We start from the raw sequence: 22,256 nt of genomic DNA, 5'->3' as shown, positions 1-22,256 counted from the left end.
GTGATTACTCTGCCACATCTAGTTTCTGTCCCCTTGACAAAATTTCATAACCTTTCTGTGCCTTGGTCTTACTGTCTGTAAAATGCAAAAGACCTCATCCTGTTCTTCCTGGGATTAAATGGGATCATCCATGTGAAATCTTCAGCATAGGTGAAGTTCGTGCTGAGTATTCAATTAAAATGGGCTGTTGGGCCGGCCCGGTGGCATAGTGGTTAAGTTTGCACACTCTGCTTCAGTGGCCCAGAGTTTGAGGGTTTGGATCCTGGGCACAGACCTACATACCGCACATCAAGCCATGCTGTGGCAGCATCCCACATACAAAGTAGAGGAAGATTGGCACGTGTTAGCTCAGTGAAAATCTTCCTCAAGCAAAAAGAGGAAGATTGGCAACAGATGTTAGCTTAGGGCCAATCTTCCTCACCCAAAAAAAAAAAAAAAAAAAAAAAAGGCTGACTGTTGTTATGTACAATTCTAAATAAATGCTGTTTGTTCTATTCATGTCACCTGTCTCTAGGTTGCTAGGTCTGCTTCCCCTATGTCGCTCACCCTGCCCCATCTGGCACAGATCTTTGATGGGGTGGAGCTTTGCGGGAGGTGTAAGTGGAAACCCAGGGGGTTTGGGTGGGAGTTCACCTGTAATTCTGATTGTTCACTAGAGGGGAAGGTTGCTTTGGTGTGAGATTTGTGTGAGTTTGTTTGTTTTAGTTTGGTCTTGGTGATTTCCACAGGGGAAAATAGTTCATAGGGAATAGTGTCACTGTTGGAAACTTGCCTGACTCTCTTTCTCCAGGAGGTAGGGTTCAAACCAGTGGGGATGGAAAAGGGCAGCATCTGAAATGTGTGCTGGGAGGTGAGAGGTCCAAAGTTGAGTCTTATTTTTGGCTGCTTCAAGAGACAGGCCTGGGCCAGAGGGTGGGCACTTGGGTTGGATTTTACTTCCTTATAAAAGACAATGGAAACAGTTCCCCAGTCTTCACCACCTCCCCAAGGCAGAGCCCTGAGTGCTGGCAGCAGTGGGCCTGCTCAGCTGTGCTCCTACCAGTTGGATAAATTACAAACTCAAGGTAATTTTTTTGTGAGAAGGTAATCTACTGTGTAAGCCAATGAAATATGAAATACTTTCCATGAAAAGAAAATTGAGTGTCATGGAACGTGATAAAAGAGTTGTAAAAAGTTTTTGTTGTCGTTGTCACATTTGGTATGGGCAAAGTAACTCTCAAAGATTAGGGGGAAGTGTCAATAATCGGGAACGCTTCTGCTCAAGTTGCTTTGCAAGTGGCAAGTTCTTGCTCTTCTTTAAAGAAAAAGAGAGAGGTGGGGCCAGCCCCATGGCCCAGTGGTTGGGTTCACGCGCTCCGCTTCGGCGGCCGAGGGTTTTGCTGGTTCGGATCCTGGGTGTGGACATGGCACCGCTCACCAGGCCACATTGAGGCAATGTCCCACATGCCACAACTAGAGGGACCTACAACTATGTACTGGGGGGATTTGGGGAGAAAAAGCAGAAAAAAATAAAAAGAGATAGGAAATCACGGAGAACACATTGTATGTAGCCAGGGTTAATGCAAGAAAGCAAACAGAACAATGTCAGAACAGCTTTAGCTAATACCAGAGGTTGGCAGATAAATGCACGTCCATATCTTAAAATAAAATGTTTATTGTATATAGTGTTTTTTCAGTGTGTATAAATATTATAATTACATATTAATTGTATATATTAACATAATATTATATATATAGTATTTTTTAAATGAATTTCCTACTTTAATGGACTGCTCCATCAATCAGCCAACTATTAATATGTATCAGGTGAGTGGGTTTTTACTGTACTGACAGATGGAGTTGTCCAGTATGTTTTGTTGACTCTTACAGGACTGGTTTGTCAGCTTTGTTTCATAAGGCTGGAACTATGATATATAACTATGTTAATAACCACATTAATAACAGTGTTACCAAAATAACCTGTATCTTTGGATTCCATTTCCAATGGAGTGTCATCTTACAGTCAAACTGATCTTTTAGATTTTTAATCACACGGCTTTTACACTGCCTTCTGAATACTATGTGAAATTGGAATTGAGATAATTGGAATTGTGGGTTGCTCTGGTTCAGCAGGAGCTCAGAGACAACCAGGATTGGTGTGAGTCAGAGTCCAGATGAGGGGAGTGTTGAACAGGATGGGGGAAGGCCCATTTGAACATTGGGGCTTGCTATTTGGTTGACTATGTTTTGACTTCTAGGCATCAGGTACCCAGGTCCAAACATGGGAACAGAGGCAGATCCTTGTAAAGCATGGCGACTTTTTAACTTAGCATTATTTCAGGTTCCCAGTTGTTACCTTTTACGCAAATTGATAGTTGAGAATTTACTACACTAATGCAGTAGCATCTCACAACCTGAAAATACGTGGCTTGCTTGTTTTCACAGGTTTTGGGACGATGTTTCTTGACAGTGGTGCAGGTCCATTTCCAGTTTCTGACACAGGCGTTACAGAAGGTCCAGCCAGTGGCTCACTCTTGCTTTGCCGAGGTTGTTGCACCAGAAAAGAAGAACAGCAGCAGTGGCAGCAGCTTGTCCGGCATGGGCCACACACCCGAACTGGAGGAAGCTGTGCGATCCTGGCGGGGGGCTGCTGAGGTAACCCCGTCTTTAGGGAGAGGGGTACCCTCTGTTCAAATAGAGGCTCCAGAAGGCCTTTGCCTGTTGGTTCTTAAAAGAGCCATTTTATTTAGAAATATCAGTTTTTAACTGTTAATCGTTAGCTTGTTCATTCATTTAACAGTGAATGTTGTTGTATGTGTCCACTTTGTGCTGGGCATACACCAGGCACGGGGGTGCCAGCCTCTACTCACAACCTTCTAGGAGAGAGAGGGCTTACAACAACAGGATGAAGGGGCTGTGATGGAGGTGTGTGGGAGCCCCGAGAAAGGGCGCTGACTCCAGCTAGGAGCAGTGCAGCAAAGCTTCTGGGAAGAGGGACCAGGGAGAAACGCCTGGAGCCTAAGTCTGGAAAGACAGGCTAGAGCTGGCCGTGGAGAATAAGTGGTCAGCCAGGCAGCGAGGGGGGGCTGTAGTCAGTAACAACACGTTTCTTGCAGGCATTTTAATACTCCTTTGTTTCTAAGGACTGGGAGAAAGCCTTCCAGATCAAGACTTTATGACTAGGACTTCCCGTTCCATTTTACAGAGTACAGGATAATCTGTAGTTAAGGAGTAGTGTACTGATTTATTATATAATGTCTAGTTTGAATCATGCCAGAATTAAATTGACAAAGTATTTTACTTTATGTTTTAGAAATCTCCTTTAATCAAATTTTTAAACATGATTTTTCACATTTTAACATTGTACATTCTCTAATTTTGTTAGTATTTCAGTTTTATGCTGGTCTGCCGCATTGTTGTTATTTCTTTTGAATTTTCTTTCCCTTCATTTTTCCTGTTAGCTTGTTTGTTTTGGTCTCTCTTTCATGTTAAGGGCTTTCCTTGGCTTTCTTGGTGTTTGTCAGAGCAGCACTGAAATGCTGTCATGGGGTCATGACCTTTGTCTTGTCATCCATGTCCTCCTGGCTGCTGGATTCCAGCCTCCTGGTCATGCAGTTCACATTCACACCCTTAATACCTGGCTCACTGTCTTCTCCACTCCACCTGCTGGCATCATTCATGCTGAGAACCACCCCCCTACACATGAGGCCTGCTAGTGGTCCCTTGACCTCCTCACCTTGACCTTTCCCTTCACCTGTTTCCTTCTGTCCAGGCCTTTCCACCCTCCTGACTTAGCTTCCAGCCAGTGATCCTACCCGACACTACATTGAGAAAACAGAATCAACCTGGCAGCTGCCCCTCTTCTTTGCAACACCAATGACGCCCCTCCCCCCACCCAGATCCTCTTCTCTTCCTTCCCTTTCATTACAGTGGAGGAGGGGCCCTCTCCTCCTGTCCAGGGCCTGCCGTGTCCCCGTCCTTCCCGCACCCTCAAGGCTTCTGTAGTGGGACCCTGTGTTCTCTCCCTCCTCCTCAGCGTACTCCCATCAGTATGTAAGCAAGCTTTACAAACACAGAAATCCTCCCTGCCTCACCTGGTGACTCTGCTCTTTTCATAGCCAACTTCTTGGAAGAATTGTCCACCTCACTTTTGATTCATCTAAAAAAGATTATGAAACATCTCAGGCAGATAAGAAATGTCACACATACCCATCTATCTTCCTTTTAGCTTTGTCAGATGAATCTTAACTTTCTGCTACATTTGCTTCACTCCTTTTATTTTTTAACAGAAAAATATTATTACAAATGCAGTTGAATTCCCTTTGTGCCACTCCGCTATCTTAGTCACATCCCTTCTTCTCTAGATGGAACCTCTTTTGAATTTGGAGTTTGTGACTCCTGTGCATAATTTTATATTTTTATTCTATATGCATGAATCCATAAGTAATGTAAGGTATTATTTTACACAGTGTGAAACTTTATATAAATGGCATCATTTAGCTTACCGAAATCTGGCTTCTACTCCTAGTCCAGAACATTTCTTCTCTTGGTCAAGGTCACTGGTGCCTTCTGTGTCGCCAAATCCAGGGAACCCTTTGACTCCATTCAGCAGCTCAAAGCCTCATGGGCCCTTGGAAATCCTCTCTTCTTGTGGCGTCCCTGAACCAGGCATTCTTAGTTAGCCTCTTACCTCTGGGGCCATCCTCTCCATCTACTTTGCTAATTCTTCCTCTTCAACATAGTTTATGAATGTGAGTTTCTCAAGGCTCAGTTCTAGGTGCCCTTCTCCCTAGGAGATCTCCACTAGTCTTGGGACTTAAAAAACGGCCTGTGTGCTGGGCACTCTCAAATGTGTGTGACTAGTCCACTTCTCCAGTGGGCTCCAGACCCCTGTATTCAGCTGCTGCTTGCCACAGGTGTCCAGGTGGCTCAGGCTTAGCTTTCCCACACATGCCTGTTTCTCTCCACATCTTCCCCATGCTAACAAGTGGTGCCATTCCACACTGGATCATTCATGTAAGAAACCTGAGATTTATCCTCCAGGCTTTGCGTCACATCTACGTTCAATCCATAAGAAAGCCCTGCAGGTCCCACCTCCAAAATATTATCCCAGATCTGTCCCTTTCCTTCCATGTGCACTGTCACTATGCTAGTTCAGGGAATCGTTACTCTCCCCTGACACTTGCAGTAGCTGGACTCCCTTCTCCCCTCCCTGTCTTGCTATCCTTCATCTCTCTCCACTTAAAATTGGATGATGTTGCTCCCCATTTCCTTAGGGTAAAGTATGGACCCATGACTATGACCTGCCTAGTCCTGCAAAGTCTGTCTCCTGCCTTGCTCACCAGCTTTATCTGAGGCGACTATCCCCCTCTCTCACTGGGTTCTAGTTTTTTTGCCAACCCATCTGCCTGTCCTACCCCTACCCCGTTGACTGCCTCCTCCTCCTCCTCATTAAATTCTCAGCCTGCATGCTGATTTCTGTGTCCAGCTGATTTCTGTGTCCATGCTGTTCTGTGTCCCTGTTATAGTTCTTTGTTTTCCTTGGTGTGTTTTTCTCCGTTTTTAATTTCTTTAATGTTTTACTTGTTTGCCTTTTCAGCCTGTGAAGCCATCAGCTCCACTGTCCAGTGACACCTAACACAAGACCTTTTGGGCTAAACGTTTGACTGAATGAAAGATTCTTAGAAAGAGAGTCAAATGGTTTTTAAACTGAGAGACTGTTAGGGTTCAGGGAATGGTTGGAATGGTATTCTTATATAATTTGTGAAGCTTTGGAACTTTATAGCATTATTACTGATAGTTACTTTCCTGTAGTCCTGCAATTTTTTTAAATATTACAACCCCTACACAGGCCTAGGAGAACAAAAATTAACTGTTAAAAAATGTTATTTGTTGCACAAGTATTATTGCAACAAAAATAGACATTGAAAAATTGAAAGACAGTTCATCTTGAATCTCTCCTCCCATCTAATAAATCAAATATGTATTTTTCTGTATTCTCTAGTCCTCACCTATATGTATAGATAATTCTTACATTTCATCACGAGATGCAGATTAGTTTCTTCTTGGTTTTCTGTCTTGCTTGTCTTATGTACTCTTCATAAACATAAGGACTGAAAAATAAGTATTTAATTTTTCTGTGCAGATTTTAAAAGTTCTGTTCTTCCTTTAATGTTCCACCGTATGTTTTTTTTTCTGTTCTGTATTGGTGTGGCCTTTTTTTTTTCCTGGAAACTCCAGTGCTAATAGTCTAGGTTCTCTCTTTTTAAAGCAGAGAGATTTAAAGTGTAAATGTTTTAGATACATAAAAAATAAAGAATAAGTAGGTAAGTCCTTTTTCCAGGGTTTCTTAAATACGGTAGTGCTATGTTAGGTTTACTTTCTCTTAAAGATGCTCAATGTAGTCTTTCAAAATTTCTTGCTGCTGCCTTCGTAATATGAACAATCCAGAATGTCTGGTTTGTATTTAATGCTTAGATGGCGTCTTGCTTTATTTTAGTTGTTTTTTTTGTTTCTTAATTTTGCTAGTATCTGTAGGCTCCTCTTTCACCTGCCAGTTGCTATTTATGTTGTAGGCAACATCTAGACTAAGAGAAAGAGGCTGTGATGGCCGCCTGGCAGGGATTGAAGTTCAGCAGCTCTTCTGTTCTCAAAGTGCAGCAATTCCTGAGCACCAGCTAAAAGAACTGAACGTAAAAATCGACAGTGCTTTGCAAGTAAGTTTTTCAGAACTGGCACATTGGTATCAGAGGGATAGAAACAAGGAAGGGAGTTAAAGTTGTGATGTTGAACAGTTGGAAAGAGTAATAAGATAGTAGTTGGCCTGAAGTCTTTTAATAATGATAGAAATTTTAAATTTCTGTTTTCATTGGACTCTGTCATTTAAGATCTGCTGTATAATCTTGGTTCTTGAAAACAATTTCTTTGCAGGCATATAAAATAGCTCTGGAAAGCTTAGGCCACTGTGAATATGCAATGAAAGCTGGTTTCCACTTGAATCCGAAGGCGATTGAAGCCAGTTTGCAGGTAAGCTTTTCTTTCTGGTACCTCTGTAGTATAGCCACACCAGGTGAACCAAGTGTCTTGACAGATGAGCAGTGGGTCACCTCTCCTCTCCTCCCCAAACCTCTTCCAGGGCTGCTGCAGCGAGGCAGAAGCACAGCAGACAGGGCGGAGGCAGACTCCCCCGCAGCCCATGCAGTGTGAGCTTCCCACCGTCCCCGTGCAGATCGGATCGCACTTCCTGAAGGGTGTCTCCTTCAATGAGTCGGCCGCTGACAATCTGAAACTTAAGACGGTAGCTTTCCATGGGGTTCCAACAACCTGAGTGTGAAGCTGAAAATAGAGTTCTTCAGGAAACCTGAGGGCTTGTAAAGAATATAGATTAAAAAAAAAAAGAACTGAAGTCAAGGCAGGAGGCATTGATCTTCCTCAGTAAAGTGGTGTCTAAAAGCAGGCTATGGTTGGGGCCGGCCCGGTGGCGCAGCGGTTAAGTTCGCACGTTCAGCTTCTCGGCGGCCCGGGGTTCGCTGGTTCGGATCCCGGGTGCGGACATGGCACTGCCTGGCAGCCATGCTGTGGTAGGCGTCCCACGTATAAACTAGAGGAAGATGGGCACGGATGTTAGCTCAGAGCCAGGCTTCCTCAGCGAAAAGAGGAGGACTGGGAGTAGTTAACTGAGGGCTAATCTTCCTCCCCCCCAAAAAAAAAAAAAACATAAAAGCAGGCTATGGTGACTTTTTTCAATGAGACATTTGCCAAGTCAGTTTTATTCATAATTTTGTTCAGATGTCTAACATAAAGAGTTTTGAAAGTACACTGTTTATGATTAATGTTTCAGTGGAGTTTTGTGAACTAAGTAAGAGGAGAAAACTTCTCATGATACTGCAGTGATTATGACCATTTGTGGAGCATCATGTGTGCCAGGCATTGCTCCCAGTGCTTGACTGGCGTTGTCTCATTTAATACTTACCCATGAAGTGGGTGCTGCTCTTTTCCCCATTTGACAGAGAGAGGAACAGAGACCAAGGTCACACAGCTAGAAAGTACTAGACTGGAATTTGAGCTTATGCAGTCTGTTTCCAGAGCCTGCATACCTGATCACTTGGTCATCCAAAATAAAGTTGAGGTTTTCATTGGTATTTACTTTTACCAGATGATTTTATTTCCTTATTTAGAGGGATTCAGGGTTTCGAAATTCCTCAACCAATTTGCATCAGCAGATTGCTAAATAATGCTATATTTTGTGTTAGTATAGAAATCACATGTGTGTTAATGCATGTGTCTTCAAATCTAGCCACTCCCTCTACAGGCTGAGAAAATCTCTTGAGTAGTATCTGATGATTATTACTTAAGAAATTAAAATGACATGATTTGGGGGTACTTAAACAAAACGCTTTTCTCTTGAGGACTGTTATTTACCTGTAAATGATTTTCTGTAAATTTTAGAACCTTGTATGGCTTTATCTTGAGGTGTGAACTCTCTGTTTATCCATCTGTAGCATACGATGTTACAGTTGATCAAGGAGGCCGGCTGCTATAATGGACTCACACCCAGGGATGATTTTCCTGTGACTGAAGTGCTGAACCAGGTGTGCCCGTCCACATGGCGAGGTGCCTGCAAGACTGCCGTGCAGCTGCTGTTTGGCCAAGCTGGACTGGTGAGTGAGCATGTGTGATGGATGGGAGAGAAGAGGGAGGGACGTTTCAAGCAAGTGAGGATGTGGTATAAGCACATGAGTGAAAATACTGAATAATTTTAAAAGTTCTTTGGTGCTCCAGAGTTTAGACCACATAGAAAAAGTAAAGAAAGAGCAGGATTAAAGAGTCTTTTTTTCCTTTATAGTATGTATTTGCAGGGAACACAGGTGCAGAATGATTCCCTACCCCGTGATCCCAGGGCACCTTTGCGTGAGACTGACAATGAACCTTTAGATTCTGGTTCTGGGGATGGGAGGAGAGAGGAAACACCTGCCTGGTCCAACAATGGCTGTTACTTGGACAGGAAGTCTTTTCCGAAGGATGTGGGAGAGCAGCTGTGGCAACTCGTTTACAGCAGTGGCAGTCCGCTCTGCTAGAGGCTGAATCTGGAATCACAATAAACAACTCTGCACAGCTTTACCCGTTCTCAAATGTTACCGATTTGGTTTTAAAGTGTTTTATGATTATTTTCCTAAATTCTTTTAGTTATTTGAAAATATATTCATCACTTTGTCCAGCTCTTTAAATTGTGTAGGATACAATATCTGTGTAATATCAAAGACTCTCCTCCAAATAAGAGGAAATAGTTGAAAGGAGGATTGGGTCTTCATCTTTCTGTTTTTGTAATTCTGTAATTCTGTTTTTATTGATGGTTGAGGATAAAATGATCTATAAAAAAGCTTCATCCACTTCTGGCTTGTATATTCAGTCATTACAAATGAGGTTTTCTGAAACATTCGTTTGATTTTTAATGACATTTTTACTTCTTTCAAGTGCATAAAGTAAAAAAATACTAATATAAAGGAAACAATGTAATTCCTAATTAACATGTTTATAGTTTGGAGGAAGTGCTAAAAGTGCTTGCAAAGTTCAGTACATCCTGCGTTCAGAATTTGGTTTCTGTTTATTGGCATTACTGTATTCAGTCATCTTTATTACTTGCTGCTGTCTCTGTAGGGCTCCTGACTGGCCTTTGCGTAACTGCCTTACAGGGAGAAGAGTTGTTGCCAGAGTCGCTCAGCATCAGTATGCTCATGTATTGGATTTGTTGGTGATCTGTTTTCCTCTCTGAAAGCTGATTATTGTTTTTGTTTCTCTTTTAGGTGGTAGTTGACACGGCACAGATTGAAAATAAAGAAGCCTATGCCCCTCAAATCAGTTTAGAAGGCTCCAGAATCGTGGTTCAAGTCCCATCCACATGGTAACATGATTCTTATATTAACACAAGCCTAAGCTCTGATTGAAGTGTGCACATCTATAAAAGTTGCTTTGTTTTTGGCAAACCCCCTTCTAGCTGACACAACCGGTCTTCCTGCCAGTGCAGGTTTAGGGGCAGTGGTGGTGTGTTACTGCCAGGTGTCATGATGATTGGTCCGTGATGAGGGAGCCAGATGTCTGAAAGATCGTCTCATTCACCAGTAACATAACTGAAATGTTATATATTCGTGGATCATGATGAGCATTATTATCTTTTCTTTGTTACTCAGTCCACAGCTTTTAAACAGAGCATATCATTTTCTCTTAAGTCACCCAGTGACTTAAGTTCCACTAAAGCTGAGTGGGGAACACAGAATTCCTTCTCCTCCTTTGTCTGTTCCAATGACCCTGATAATCTTGAGCTCATGTCATTACACACATAGTGTCATCGCAAATCTGGGGACAGACTCAGCCATTTTTATTTTTAATTATTTAATTATATTTGTAAACTTGTAATAAATAAAGTATTCTTAATTTATTAAAACAAAACTCCTACAAATCAGTAAGAAAATGGGCAAGGTACATGAACAGGTAAATCAGAGAAGATGTATGGTCAACAAGCCGATGTGTAACCTCACCTTATAAAGAAAGGCAGCATTTGATAAATTGTTTTGGAGTCATAATACTAGGTTTGGACCAACTGTACCAAAAAAGGACACAGAAGTTGTTGAAAAAGTCACGCAGCCTTTCTGGAGGGCAGTTTAGTATGTCAGAAGCCTAAAATAAGGCCTATGACCTCAGCAGTTCTACATTTCCCCCTCAAGGGGTTTGTCCTTCTGATATCCAGAGAGATCAGCTGTGAGGATCAGCATCATGGCTTTGTTAATAAACAGCAAAAATTAAACATTTATTGGAAGACTTCTGCTATTAAAATTGTAATCTTAATGAATGTTTAACTATATAGAAAATATTTAAAGCATTTAAGTAGGAAGAGATGGAAATAGTAAGAAACAATGGTACTATTCGTGCCTGTGTGGACTAAAGTGGTAGCTAAGTAGTGCATTCGAATTGTATTTAAACCGTTTCTCCTTGAAATGTGAGGGTCTGGTGGTACATTCTGCCAAAAGTTGCAGAGCTTGTTAATATATCAAATAAGGGTTGGCAGTTCACTTCACGTCCCAAAAGCTCCCTTCTATGAGTTTCCCCCCTAAAATTTTTAGTTTGATTATTGAGATGTTATACTGTTTTCTGAAATGAATGGTAATATATATATATCTTTATTCATATCAAACATTAAATTAAAAGCTCACTTTTCGGGGCCAGCTGCTCATTCCACTTTGGCAGCCCAGGGTTTCGCAGGTTCAGATCCCAGGCACGGATATGGCAGCACTCCTCAGGTCATGCCGAGGTGGCATCCCACATGCCACAACCAGAGACACTCACAACTAGAATATACAACTATGTACTGGGGGCTTTGGAGAAGAAGGGGAAAAAAAAGAAGAAGAATACTGGCAACAGATGTTAGCTCAGGTGCCAATCTTAAAAAATAAAAGCTCACTTTTTCTGTAAGATTTTTGTGTCCTGAATTCTTAATTTGTTTTCCAATTCAAGCTCTTAGTGAAAAATATTAAACTTAACCAGGATTCTCATTCTGCAGAAAACAGTTTGAACTTTTGGATAATTGGGTGAATATAAACAGCTAGTACTAAAATGGTGAACACTTCAGTTTACTTCCAAAACTCTCCCTGTATGATTGGTTTCCTTTCCAATTCATTGCACCTCCGTAAAAGCCCTTGCAGACTGGGATTCCTTGGAGAGGCTCCCTCTGCTGGCTGCTTTTAGTAAAAAGACAGAGTTTTCATTTTTTTGTTTCTTTCCAATTACAGAATATGTGCTTGTTGTTTGAAGATCTCAAACAGAACTGGTTGCTTTACTCCACCTTTGGAAAAATGAAATTGTTAGCACAGCCAGTCAAGAGTTTATTATATGCTTTGCTTTTAGTAAAATGAAGTGTACAGCTGGCAGATATGGTTTTTTCCCAAAGTAATACCTTACTTAGATTTTTTTTTAAGATTTTTTTTTTCCTTTTTCTCCCCAAAGCCCCCTGGTACATAGTTGTGTATTTTTAGTTGTGTGTCCTTCTAGTTGTGGTGTGTGGGATGCCGCCTCAGCACGGTTTGATGAGCGGGTGCTATGTCCGTGCCCAGGATCGGAACCCATGAAACCCTGGGCCACTGAAGCGGAGCACATGAACTTAACCACTTGGCCATGGGGCTGGCCCCAGATTTTTTAACTGTCATATTTAAGCTATCCATCCATTCTTTCTTATAACAAATACTTACTAAATACCTAGTATGTTACAGACACTGTTCTGGACTCTGGGAATTTAATCCCAGAGCAAGGCAGACGGGGTCCCTGCCCCTAATAGAGCTGACTTTGTAATGGGGAGGGGGCGGAGACAGCTAGTAAGATAAGAGTGAAGTGTAGCGCTGGCAAGTGTATGGGGGGAATGAGAGTAGAGCGACATCATGTGATAGAGAATAACTAGGGCAGAGATGGGGAGGGGAGGCCATTGTGAAGGAGAAGGCCAGTCATGAAGGGCCTCGTTGAGGATGTGGCATTTGAGAGGACCTGGCCATGCAGAGAGCAGATGGGGAAAGCGTTCCAGACAGAAGGAACAGCAAATGCAAAGGCCTGGAGAGTGAACCGGCATGGCTGGAGATGTGGTAGGTGGTGATAAACAGGGGGTCCTAGAAGCTAGGACTGGCAGGGTCCCTGAGGGACTGGATTTTTATCTAAGAACAGGTAGAGGATTTTAAGCAAGCCTGGGTGATTTATCAAAAGAATGGGTTTATGGGGCCGGCCCAGTGGTTAAGTTCGCATGTTCTGCTTTGGCAGTCCAGGGTTCTCCAGTTCAGATCCCAGGTGGGGACACAGCACCGCTTGGCAAACCACGCTGTGGTACGTCCCACATATAAAGTAGAGGAAGATGGGCACGGATGTTAGCTCAGGGCCAGTCTTCCTCAGCAAAAAGGGGAGGATTGGCAGCAGATGTTAGCTCAGGGCTAATCTCCCCCCCCCCCAAAAAAAGAATGGGTTTAGTCTCTTAAGGGGATTTTATTGATCAACTCTCAAGACTAATGAGTAAAATGAAAATGCCAATTTGTTGATTTTCAGAAAGAGAAATTATTATCTCCAAGAATTGTGGTACTCCTCTCTGCATGGCCGGCAAATGCTCTCCCAGTGGGCAAACTTATGTGACCAGCCAGATCACAAACAGAAGTTGGCTGGGAAGTATACAGCAAGTGTGTCATGATCATCAGTGATGCCAGGCTGAGAGAATCGGCTGCATGAACCTTGGCCGGGTATACTGGCCAAGATTCTCTCCCAGGAGTCCGGGACTGGTTGGGCACTGGCAGAGCTTTCCTTGTTGCTTGCCTTTTCCAGAGTTTCTGAGGCTCACCAGCTCTCATTCTCACAGATATATTTCTTCTCAAGCCAAAATCATCTTGGGGAGAGCTGCTGCTTCCTTAGGGGGGCTTCGCAAGGGTTGGTTTCAGCATTTAACTCCCAGAGTGCTCAGGAACAGACAGACAGTGTCTTCCTGCTTCTGCCTCTCAGAAGAGGCAAAAGGTGCCCTTGGTGGAGGTGCCCTGAATGGGCAGTGGGGACTGAGTGGTGGGAAGCAGCTCTCAAAGAGGAGAGCAGCTCGGGCAAAGGCAGCAGCACAAACACAGTTCCTGAAATGTGAGCAAACCCAACATATTCAGGGAGTGAGAGAAGGCCTTGCGGCTGGGACGAGGTGAATGGAGGTAACAGTGAGGAGAAGTGTGGCCAGAGAGGCAGGAGCAGCCAGGTCACAGAAAGCCTTGGGGGCTGTGGTAAGTGTTTAGATTTTATTTCAGTCATGACGGGATACCACTTGAGGGGTTTACACAGGAGAGTAATGTGTTCTGTTTTGTGCTATAGGAGGCTCACTCTGGCTGCAGTGTGGAGGATGGGCCTTGAAGGGACAGGAGTAGAGAACAGGAGACGAGATGGGAGGTTGGTCCTGATACACAGATAGTCATGGTTTCTTGGAGTAGAGTGGTAATAAGAGAGGAGGTGAGAAGAATACATTGTGGAAGAGAGCTGTCAGGATTTGCCGATAGATTAGATGTAGGATGTGATGGAGCTAGAAATGACTTGCAGGTTTCGGGTTAGATAGTTGTGTTGTTTACTTATTGAGCAAGTCCGTAGGAATCGGAGTGGTTTTTGGAAGAACAGCGGAATCGAGAGTTGTGCTGACCAGGCTCCCTTTGAGCTGCCTGTTAGGTGTGCAAGGAGAGATGGCAGTGTGAGTTAGATATGTGGGAGTGGAGCTCAGGAGAGAGGTCTAGGCTGGTGAAGGAAATTTGAGTCTTCAGTGTAGAGGTGGTTTAGAGCCCTAGGACCAGGTGCAGTACTCGAGGGAGAAGAGACAAAGCCTGGAATGCACCACCATGCAGAGCTAGGGGAAAGAGGAGCAGGAGGAATGGGCAGGGGAGGCCAAGAAGGAGCTGCCACCCAGGTAGGAGCGAAGTGGAGCACGTGTGGGGTCACCAAAGCTACAGAAGACAATGATCCAGGAGGAAAGACACATTGCACCATGTTGTTGAGAGATTGAGTAAGGCGGAGACAGGTAACCAACCCTTGAATTTGACAAGATCTAAGTGTTTGATAAAAGCTTTTTAGTGGAGTTGTGGGGATGAAAGCCTGATCAGAGTGGGGTGAGAGGAGAATAGGAGGGAAAGAAGACAAGGAGACAATGTCTTCTGCTAAAATGAGGAGCAGAGAAATTGGGCAGTATCTGGAGGAGAATGTGCAACTGAGAGGTGATTGGTGAGACTGGTTTGTTTGCCAGAGGGAATATCACAGGGGAGAAATAGGGTGATTCCGTGAATGAGGTCCATGGCAAAGCAAGAGGGTATGGAGCAGGTGGTAGTCAGGTTCAGCCTGTGGCAAGAGCAGGGCATGTCTTCCGCTGTGACAGGAGGGGAGGCTGGGGGCGTGGGCACGGACACAGGTGAACTAGGGGCTTTAGTGGTGGGGAGACGAAGTAGAGCTCATCTGCTTATGTGTTTTCTCAGGTAAGTCAGAGTTGAGGTAGGAGGGATTGGGAGAGGTGGCAAGGATAGCAGAGCTTTGAGGAGAGAGGAGGAGGGTGAAATAGTTATCTTGGAAAGGGGAGAAGTTAATTTATGGGAAGCCCATGCTTGGTGCTTACCTGAAATTTGTGACAGGTCCAAGGGCAAACTGTGAGGTTTTTTCCCTCTGTTGCCCTTTAGTTTCTTGGGTACAGGTGTGGAGTGCTGTAGAGGAAGGGAGGGGCAGGGGCATTATGGAAAGAGTTTGTAAAGGAGTAGATGCTGTGCCAGACCATGGAATCTCAGCAGGGTAGAGAGGAAAGTCAGGGCCAGAGCCAGTGTTGAGCAGTGAGAGGACACTAGGGTCCCTGGAAGGCAGCCCCTCCGCCAGACTCTAGATAGTTAGAAATCCATGGAGTCCCCAGACTCTGTGGTCTCCTCCTCCTTTTTTGAAGCAGCAAGTTCTAATGTTAGCCCTGTCATTCTCTAAGTGTTCTTATAATTACTGAATTTTTATTCGGTGCCAGAAGTACACTGAAGTTGTAGCCTTTTTTGTGAGGCCTGCCTGAAACACCTTTGCAGAGCAATGCAGCCCAGACTGATGCAGCCTGGTTCGTGTCTAGGTGCCTGAAAGAAGACCCCGCCACCATGTCCCTGCTGCAGAGGAGCCTTGACCCGGAGAAGACGCTGGGCCTGGTGGACGTGCTCTACACGGCTGTGCTGGACCTCAGCCGCTGGAGGGCGGGGAGGTGGGTGTCCCTGCCACCGCTTGAATTGGTTTGCATTCAGGGGCACAGCTAGTGACAGTGTGCAGTGTGAGCACATACAGTTTCATGTGTGCTCATATCACTCGGAGTATGTGAGTAAAAAAGGCAAGAAAGAGAACTTTCCAGTAACTTTTTAGTTTGGAATAATTTCAAACTTAGAGAAAAGTTGCAAGAATAGCACAAAGAATTGCTCTATACCCTTTACCCAGATTGCTCAGTTTGTTAACATTTTTGCCTTTGTTTGTTTTGTCATTTGAGAGTAAGTCCATCAAGAAGATTTTAACCAAACTCATTCTCTTTCTGAAGGGAGAGCAGAGAAATGTTTAGAAAATTTCTTATATCCTGCCTGAAATTTATTTATATCTGAAAGTAGCTGACAGCTGCAAGATCATCTCTTTGTGAATTACTAACTTTAGAACAGGTAGGGGTCTTAAACAGCTAGCAATGTGCCCTCCCCTTTGGTCATCTCATAGCACACACAGACCCACAACAGTGGGATGACATATCCAGGGCCACACCAGCCATTACCTGCCCCAGCTCCTGCCCCTCCCCTTTCTATCTCTAGGGCTCTCTTTCAGTACTGGAAAAACGTGCTCGGAAAACTTTGGAAGTAGTAACCATCTGTTCTTAGCATTGTCTGTAAATTACTTCTAAGACAACAGTGCTTCATAGTGTCCCTGAATCCTGCCCATCCACCCCTTTCTGCTCTGTGGATTTGTCCATTGTCCCTCTGCTGGATCTGCCAGGCTTTCGGTCCCCATCCTCCAGGCACAAAGCTGGCCTCAGTTGATTGCATGCTCCACTCTGGCCATGGTTTGCTCTCTCATGCTGCGGTTAGAGGGTTTCACTCAGACTCCTCAGGCTAGCATCCTAATGTGGTTTTCACAGTCCTGTGTGACACTGAAGATTTTTCATAATAAATGTAGATAGTAAGTGCTTAAATGCTGTGTGTTTAAAACTCTTGGGTGTTCATTTATTTATCTGTAAAATAAGTGAACCTGATACCAACCAGGGAGGTCTTTGTTCTTCTTAAAGTCTTTCTTCAATACAAAGAGATTCATTTCATTGTCCAATTTTTATATTTCTCTCTCTCTCTTTTTTTTTGGTAATACATTTCTGTTTAAATAGGGAACAAGCTTTACCCTGCATACAGATCCAGCTTCAAAGGGAGATCTGTGATTTTGGGAATCAGGCTGACTTGCCTTCTGGAAATGGAAACAAATCTTCAGGCGGCCTACAGAAGACCTTTTCTAAACTGACATCCCGGTTCACCAAGAAGGCTTCGTGTACCAGCTCTAGCAGCAGCGCAAATTATTCCATCCCAAGTACCCCTTCCAAAAACATCTTCATAGCTGGGTGTTCGGAAGAGAAGGCCAAAATGCCCAGTAATATTGATTCAAGGTTACAAAGCATTTTGAACATTGGTAATTTCCCTAGGACTACAGACCCTTCACAGCCAGCTCAGAATTCCAGTAACCAGATGGCCAATGGTTTCCTCATGGAGAGGCGTGACAACTTCCTGCAAGGGGATGATGGCAAGGACGAGAAGGGTATGAACTTACCAACTGATCAGGAAATGCAGGAGGTGATAGATTTTCTCTCAGGCTTTAACATGGGCCAGTCACATCAGGGCTCACCACTGGTGACAAGGCGTAATTCTGCTGCCACACCCATGGTGACTGAGCAGAAGGCAGGAACCATGCAGCCACAGCAGACACCACTGCCAGTGCCCCCTCCGCCGCGGCCACCCCAGGCTGGGGCACATACACCTTTGACACCCCAGCCAGGCCTGGCACCTCAGCAGCAGTCCCCAAAGCAACAACAACCCCAGGTCCAGTACTACCAACATCTGCTCCAACCCATTGGACCTCAGCAGCCCCCACCCCAGCCTCGGGCCCCTGGGAAATGGTTACATGGCTCATCCCAGCAGCCAGTACAGCCCGTTGGAGCGGGTCTGTCTCCTCTTGGCCAATGGCCTGGCATGTCTGATCTCAGTTCTGACTTATACAGCTTGGGTCTGGTGAGCAGCTATATGGATAATGTGATGTCGGAGGTTTTGGGGCAGAAGCCACAGGGACCTAGAAATAACACCTGGCCAAACCGTGACCAAAGCGATGGAGTCTTTGGAATGTTGGGAGAGATTCTGCCTTTTGATCCTGCAGGTATGTGCGTACGCAACCCACCCCCCTACCCCCGAGCTTTTAACATAAATGTAATCACTGAGGACTTCATAAGGTCTGTCTGCCACAGCCTTATTTGTGGGGGGAAGTGACTTAATCCCCTTTTAAGGACCCTTGCTCACTGTCTGATGGCAAGTATGAGGCAGATCCAGCAAAGGTAGGAAGTAGTGGTAAGAATGAGGCTAAGAACGTAAGTGGAACTATTTTTCTCACTTTACAGAGGACATGTTTGAGGCTAGAGAAGTTACTTGAGTGGCTCAAAGTCTCATACTTCAAGTGGGCTCCAGTTTGGGCCCTCCCATTCGTGGGAGCCAAGACAGCTGGCCCTTTGTGGGCTGCCTTTTTCCTGATTGCATAACCTGTTCTGTGATTCTTTTTTGCCTAAACTCTAGGATCTATGAAAGGTGGTAGGGCACCATCCTGCCTTCATAGAATATAGCTTCTCTCGGCCTAGACAAAACAAAAATACAGTGGAAGGAGGAATTCATTAAGGATAAAAGCCAAAATTAAGTAAATTTAAAAGAAAAACATAGTAAGAATTGTAAATAAATCTAAAAGAAGCATCTTTGGAAGGCCAATAAAATAGACAAACTAATTTATTGTAAATCTGATTAAGAGAGTGCAAAGAGAAACAAGATTAGGAAAGAGAAAGGAGTCATAACTACAGATATAGGAGAGATTAAAAGAACTTTACATTACTGCATACAACTCGATGACAATATATTTGAAAATTGAGTGGAAAGTACATTCTTTCCTAATAACATATACATTACCAAAATTGCACCAAGAGGTGGAAAACCTGCCTAGGTCTATTTCAGTAGAAGACATTGGAAAGGTAATTCTGAAGCCAAGATGATTTTACTAGAAAAACTGTATAAGGTTTATTAAAAAAAGCAAACTATAATGCATCGCACTTAAGAGTATGAATAGATGCAGGAAAATCTGGCAGTGTATCAAAAGAGTAATATCTGTTACTAAACCTGGTTCAGAGTTGTAAGGAGGTCCAGTATAAGGAACTCTTCTACTGTACAGTAACCTATCACATCAACCAATTAAATGAGAAAAACTCAGACAGCAACAGATACTGTAAAGACATTTGGTGAAAGACATCAGCAAGTCTTAGAAAATAAATAAATAAACCCCTCAAAATAAAACATGAATAGAAGGGAAGTTCTTGAATATAAAAAAGACTGTCTCCCAAAAGCCAGTAGCAAGTAGTACTTTGTATAGCGAAACAAAATCATTCCAGGTAAGATGAACAAACACACAGACGTTCAGTGGTTGCCGTGGGGAAGGGGGCTGGGGAGTGGGCACAAAGGGTGAAGGGGAGCATTTACATGGTGACAGACAAATAATAATGTACAACTGAAATTTCACAATGTTGTAAACTATGATGACCTCAATAAAAAAAGGAAACATCATTCCAGTTAAAGTCAAGACCCAGACTAGGTGGCAACTATTAGTACCAACGCCAGCTTTGTGTTGGATTTTCTAGCAAGTACAGCAAGACAAAACCAAAGGAAATGAGTGGTGTAAATTTTAGAAAAGGATAAATTAAAAAACATATCTCTTTTCTGGCAATAGAATTGAAAAAAACAAGATTCCTTAATAAAAAACTTCTAGAATTAGTAAGCGACTCTGGTAAGGTGGGCAGATATAACACAAACATAGAGCAATTAATTACTTTTTTCTCTAGCAAAAGGTATACAGAAATGGAAAATATGTTTCTTTCACAAGGAGAGTACTGTGAAATACTTTAAATAGGTATAGCAAATATTTATATAAATAACCACCAGGAGAGGAGAGCCCTGCTAAACAACCCAGCATTAACTATTAGAGGAAAGAAATGTTTTCTTACGTCTTCTAAGAATTCCTCATACTGCTGTTCCTTCTTTCTCGTTCTTCCTCTCCTTGGGTGGGCGGCTGGGGAACCTTGTGCTGGGGACACCACAACGCAAACAGTTCCACCTGCTCTGGGCGAGTGAGCCCCCTGGCTGCCACCGACTGGGGTGGGCAGGGCACATTTTCTCAATCGGGGATAAACGGTCTGTACATTTTTTGACAGTCATGTGATTAAATCCAGAGTATAAATGGTGTTTGGCAGGATTTTACCATCTTTGATCTCCATTGAGGCCAACCAGGCTGTGTGTGTGTGTTAGCTGAGCTAACAGCTGTTGCCAATCTTCTTTTTTCCCTTCTTCTCCCCAAAGCCCCCCAGTACATAGTTGTATATTCTAATTGTAGGTCCTTCTGGCTCTGCTGTGCCTCAGCATGGCTTGATCAGCGGTGCTAGATCCATGCCCAGGATCCGAACTGGCGAAAACCTGGGCCGCGGAAGCGGAGCGTGTGAACTTAACCTCTTGGCCACCAGGCCAGCCCCAGCCTGTGTGTCTTTAGCCTAAGAATCCTTTTAGCTTTTCTTTGGGTGTTCCTTTGTGACCTTAAAGTCCTTAATGTAGCTTCCTGCAGCCCCTGCCCTGAGGGCATAGGGTCTAGCTAGCCCTCTTTGCAAATTAAGGAAGGGCATTCCTCGGGATAGGTGAATTACAGGAGGCACCCCTTGGGCAGGGCTGGTTAGACCTGAGCGCCCCCTGGCAGGCACACACAGCCCCTGGGAGCCCTTGATTTCAGCCCCTACTCTCCCCTCATGTTCATGCAGTGCACAAATGGCACAGTCTCATGCAGTGGTCTGTGGCGGTACCCAGAGCACAAGCTAATAATGGGATTGTACTCCGGCATCTTTCCCAGCTTGAAGCTAGGAAGTCTGTGCTGCTGAGTCATATTCAGTTGTGACCCAATGATATTTTCCTGCCTTGTCTTTTTGACTCTTTCCCTCAGTGCTTGCTTTTCTGTTTTTTTCTCTCATTTGTACTGCCCTGCACATCCTTACTCAGCTCTGTTAAGTGTGTTTCCAGCCACCTATTAATGCATTCTGAAATTTTATCTTATTCGTTACCACTCTTATTATCTTCACACTAAATGAGCAGGTCTGCCATCCATATCCAGGCAAATACTGGATCAGAGTTGGGCCTAAGTGGGAATGGCATATAGTCTCTATCTGGCTGACCCTGATGCTTTGGTCACTTTCAGGTTATCAGTAGGCTGAAGTCATCATCTGATTTTCTACGTTGTTGAGTACATAGCACCAGACATTGGACAATTTTAAAGAAATTAGTATTTGTCTTTAAAATTTAGTCACAGATAAAGCCAACCTTTCGTGCTCTCTGTTCCTGTCTTTGATTTCCATTCAGCCTGCCTCTGTCCTAGGCGTAGCGCCTCCTGACAGTCCCCATGTGCTGGAGCCCCATCTCACCATAGCGGGCTGCTAGGCCAGTACTGCAGTCAGGCCGGGGCCGCAGGCCTGCCAGCTCCTCACCACTTTCATTGTGTGTGACCAGCATATCCTCAGAAGGTAGGAAAGGAAACAAGAGGCCACTTTGGCCCGAAACCCTGTTTGTCCCTTTGTCTTAACACAGTAGGTTCAGACCCCGAGTTTGCACGCTACGTGGCAGGAGTGAGCCAGGCAATGCAGCAGAAGCGTCAAGTCCAGCATGGTCGCCGCCTAGGCAACCCCCGGGGCCACTGGCCTCCCATGGACGATGCCCATCGGACCTGGCCTTTCCCAGAGTTCTTCACAGAAGGGTGAGTGCTGGCTGTGGCAGGGAAGCTGAGTTTGGGACCGACCTGGGTTCCCCCGTGGGGCCTTTGTGCACTCTTTATCAAGCATTTCACTCCCAAGCCGCCATGTGGGAGAGTGACATGGGGTTAAATCTTCACGGGGTCAGAGTTTTGTGACTGACTGTAGGATGCCAAGTGGCATGATATGTCCCTCTGAACACACCATTGGTATCAATTGATGATTTTCAAGACAAACTCTTCAGCCCTAAACAAGGATCTTATTTAATGGTGTTTGTGAAGTAACTGCACATTTGACATGGTCTTTATGCTGAAATGAGCATGGCTATGAAACCCATGTGATTAATGAATGTGATCCTTTAGACTACAAAAAGCAAAGGTGTACAGTTCAGGTTCCAATGTGTTGAGAGAACTGGATTTTCCTGATAAAGATAACTGCAGAGTGATTTTGCACATCTCTTAATTGCTGCCTGGTTAATACATCTGAACAGCTAAAGATCATCTCAACTTTTTTTGCTCTATGATTTTCATATACAAACCACAGTCTTCTGAGAGGAATAAAGGGCAGTGATGCATATGTATTACTTTTGAAATAAGGGAAAGGAAGAAAAGCTTGAGTGTTTAGAAGGTGAGAGATAAGAGACCACTGTTTGGTTGTGAGATGAGTGCAGGGTAAAGACTGTTCTTTTTGG

The 22,256-nt window shown here is 44.1% G+C and overlaps 1 protein-coding gene across 5 annotated transcripts in view; it reads left to right on the top strand.

Annotated features, from left to right (window-relative positions):
- The window catches only part of GARRE1 (granule associated Rac and RHOG effector 1), a 75,780-nt gene that overhangs the window by 47,779 nt on the left and 5,745 nt on the right, over window positions 1–22,256 (top strand). For 4 of the 5 annotated variants that reach the window (XM_046680455.1, XM_046680454.1, XM_046680456.1 and 1 more), the window contains exons 3-11: window positions 2,425–2,634; window positions 6,555–6,695; window positions 6,910–7,005; window positions 7,115–7,276; window positions 8,481–8,639; window positions 9,783–9,880; window positions 15,605–15,730; window positions 16,877–17,910; window positions 21,405–21,570. In XM_046680455.1, the coding sequence (XP_046536411.1) occupies window positions 2,425–2,634; window positions 6,555–6,695; window positions 6,910–7,005; window positions 7,115–7,276; window positions 8,481–8,639; window positions 9,783–9,880; window positions 15,605–15,730; window positions 16,877–17,910; window positions 21,405–21,570 (2,192 nt within the window). The remainder of the gene's footprint in view (window positions 1–2,424; window positions 2,635–6,554; window positions 6,696–6,909; window positions 7,006–7,114; window positions 7,277–8,480; window positions 8,640–9,782; window positions 9,881–15,604; window positions 15,731–16,876; window positions 17,911–21,404; window positions 21,571–22,256) is intronic. The other variant, XM_046680457.1, reaches the window with a different exon arrangement.

This window comes from Equus quagga, chromosome 13 (genome assembly GCF_021613505.1).
Source record: "Equus quagga isolate Etosha38 chromosome 13, UCLA_HA_Equagga_1.0, whole genome shotgun sequence".
Classification (NCBI taxonomy): domain Eukaryota; kingdom Metazoa; phylum Chordata; class Mammalia; order Perissodactyla; family Equidae; genus Equus; species Equus quagga.
Note: the sequence above shows the minus strand (reverse complement) of the source record. Positions and strands in the feature narration are given on the sequence as shown.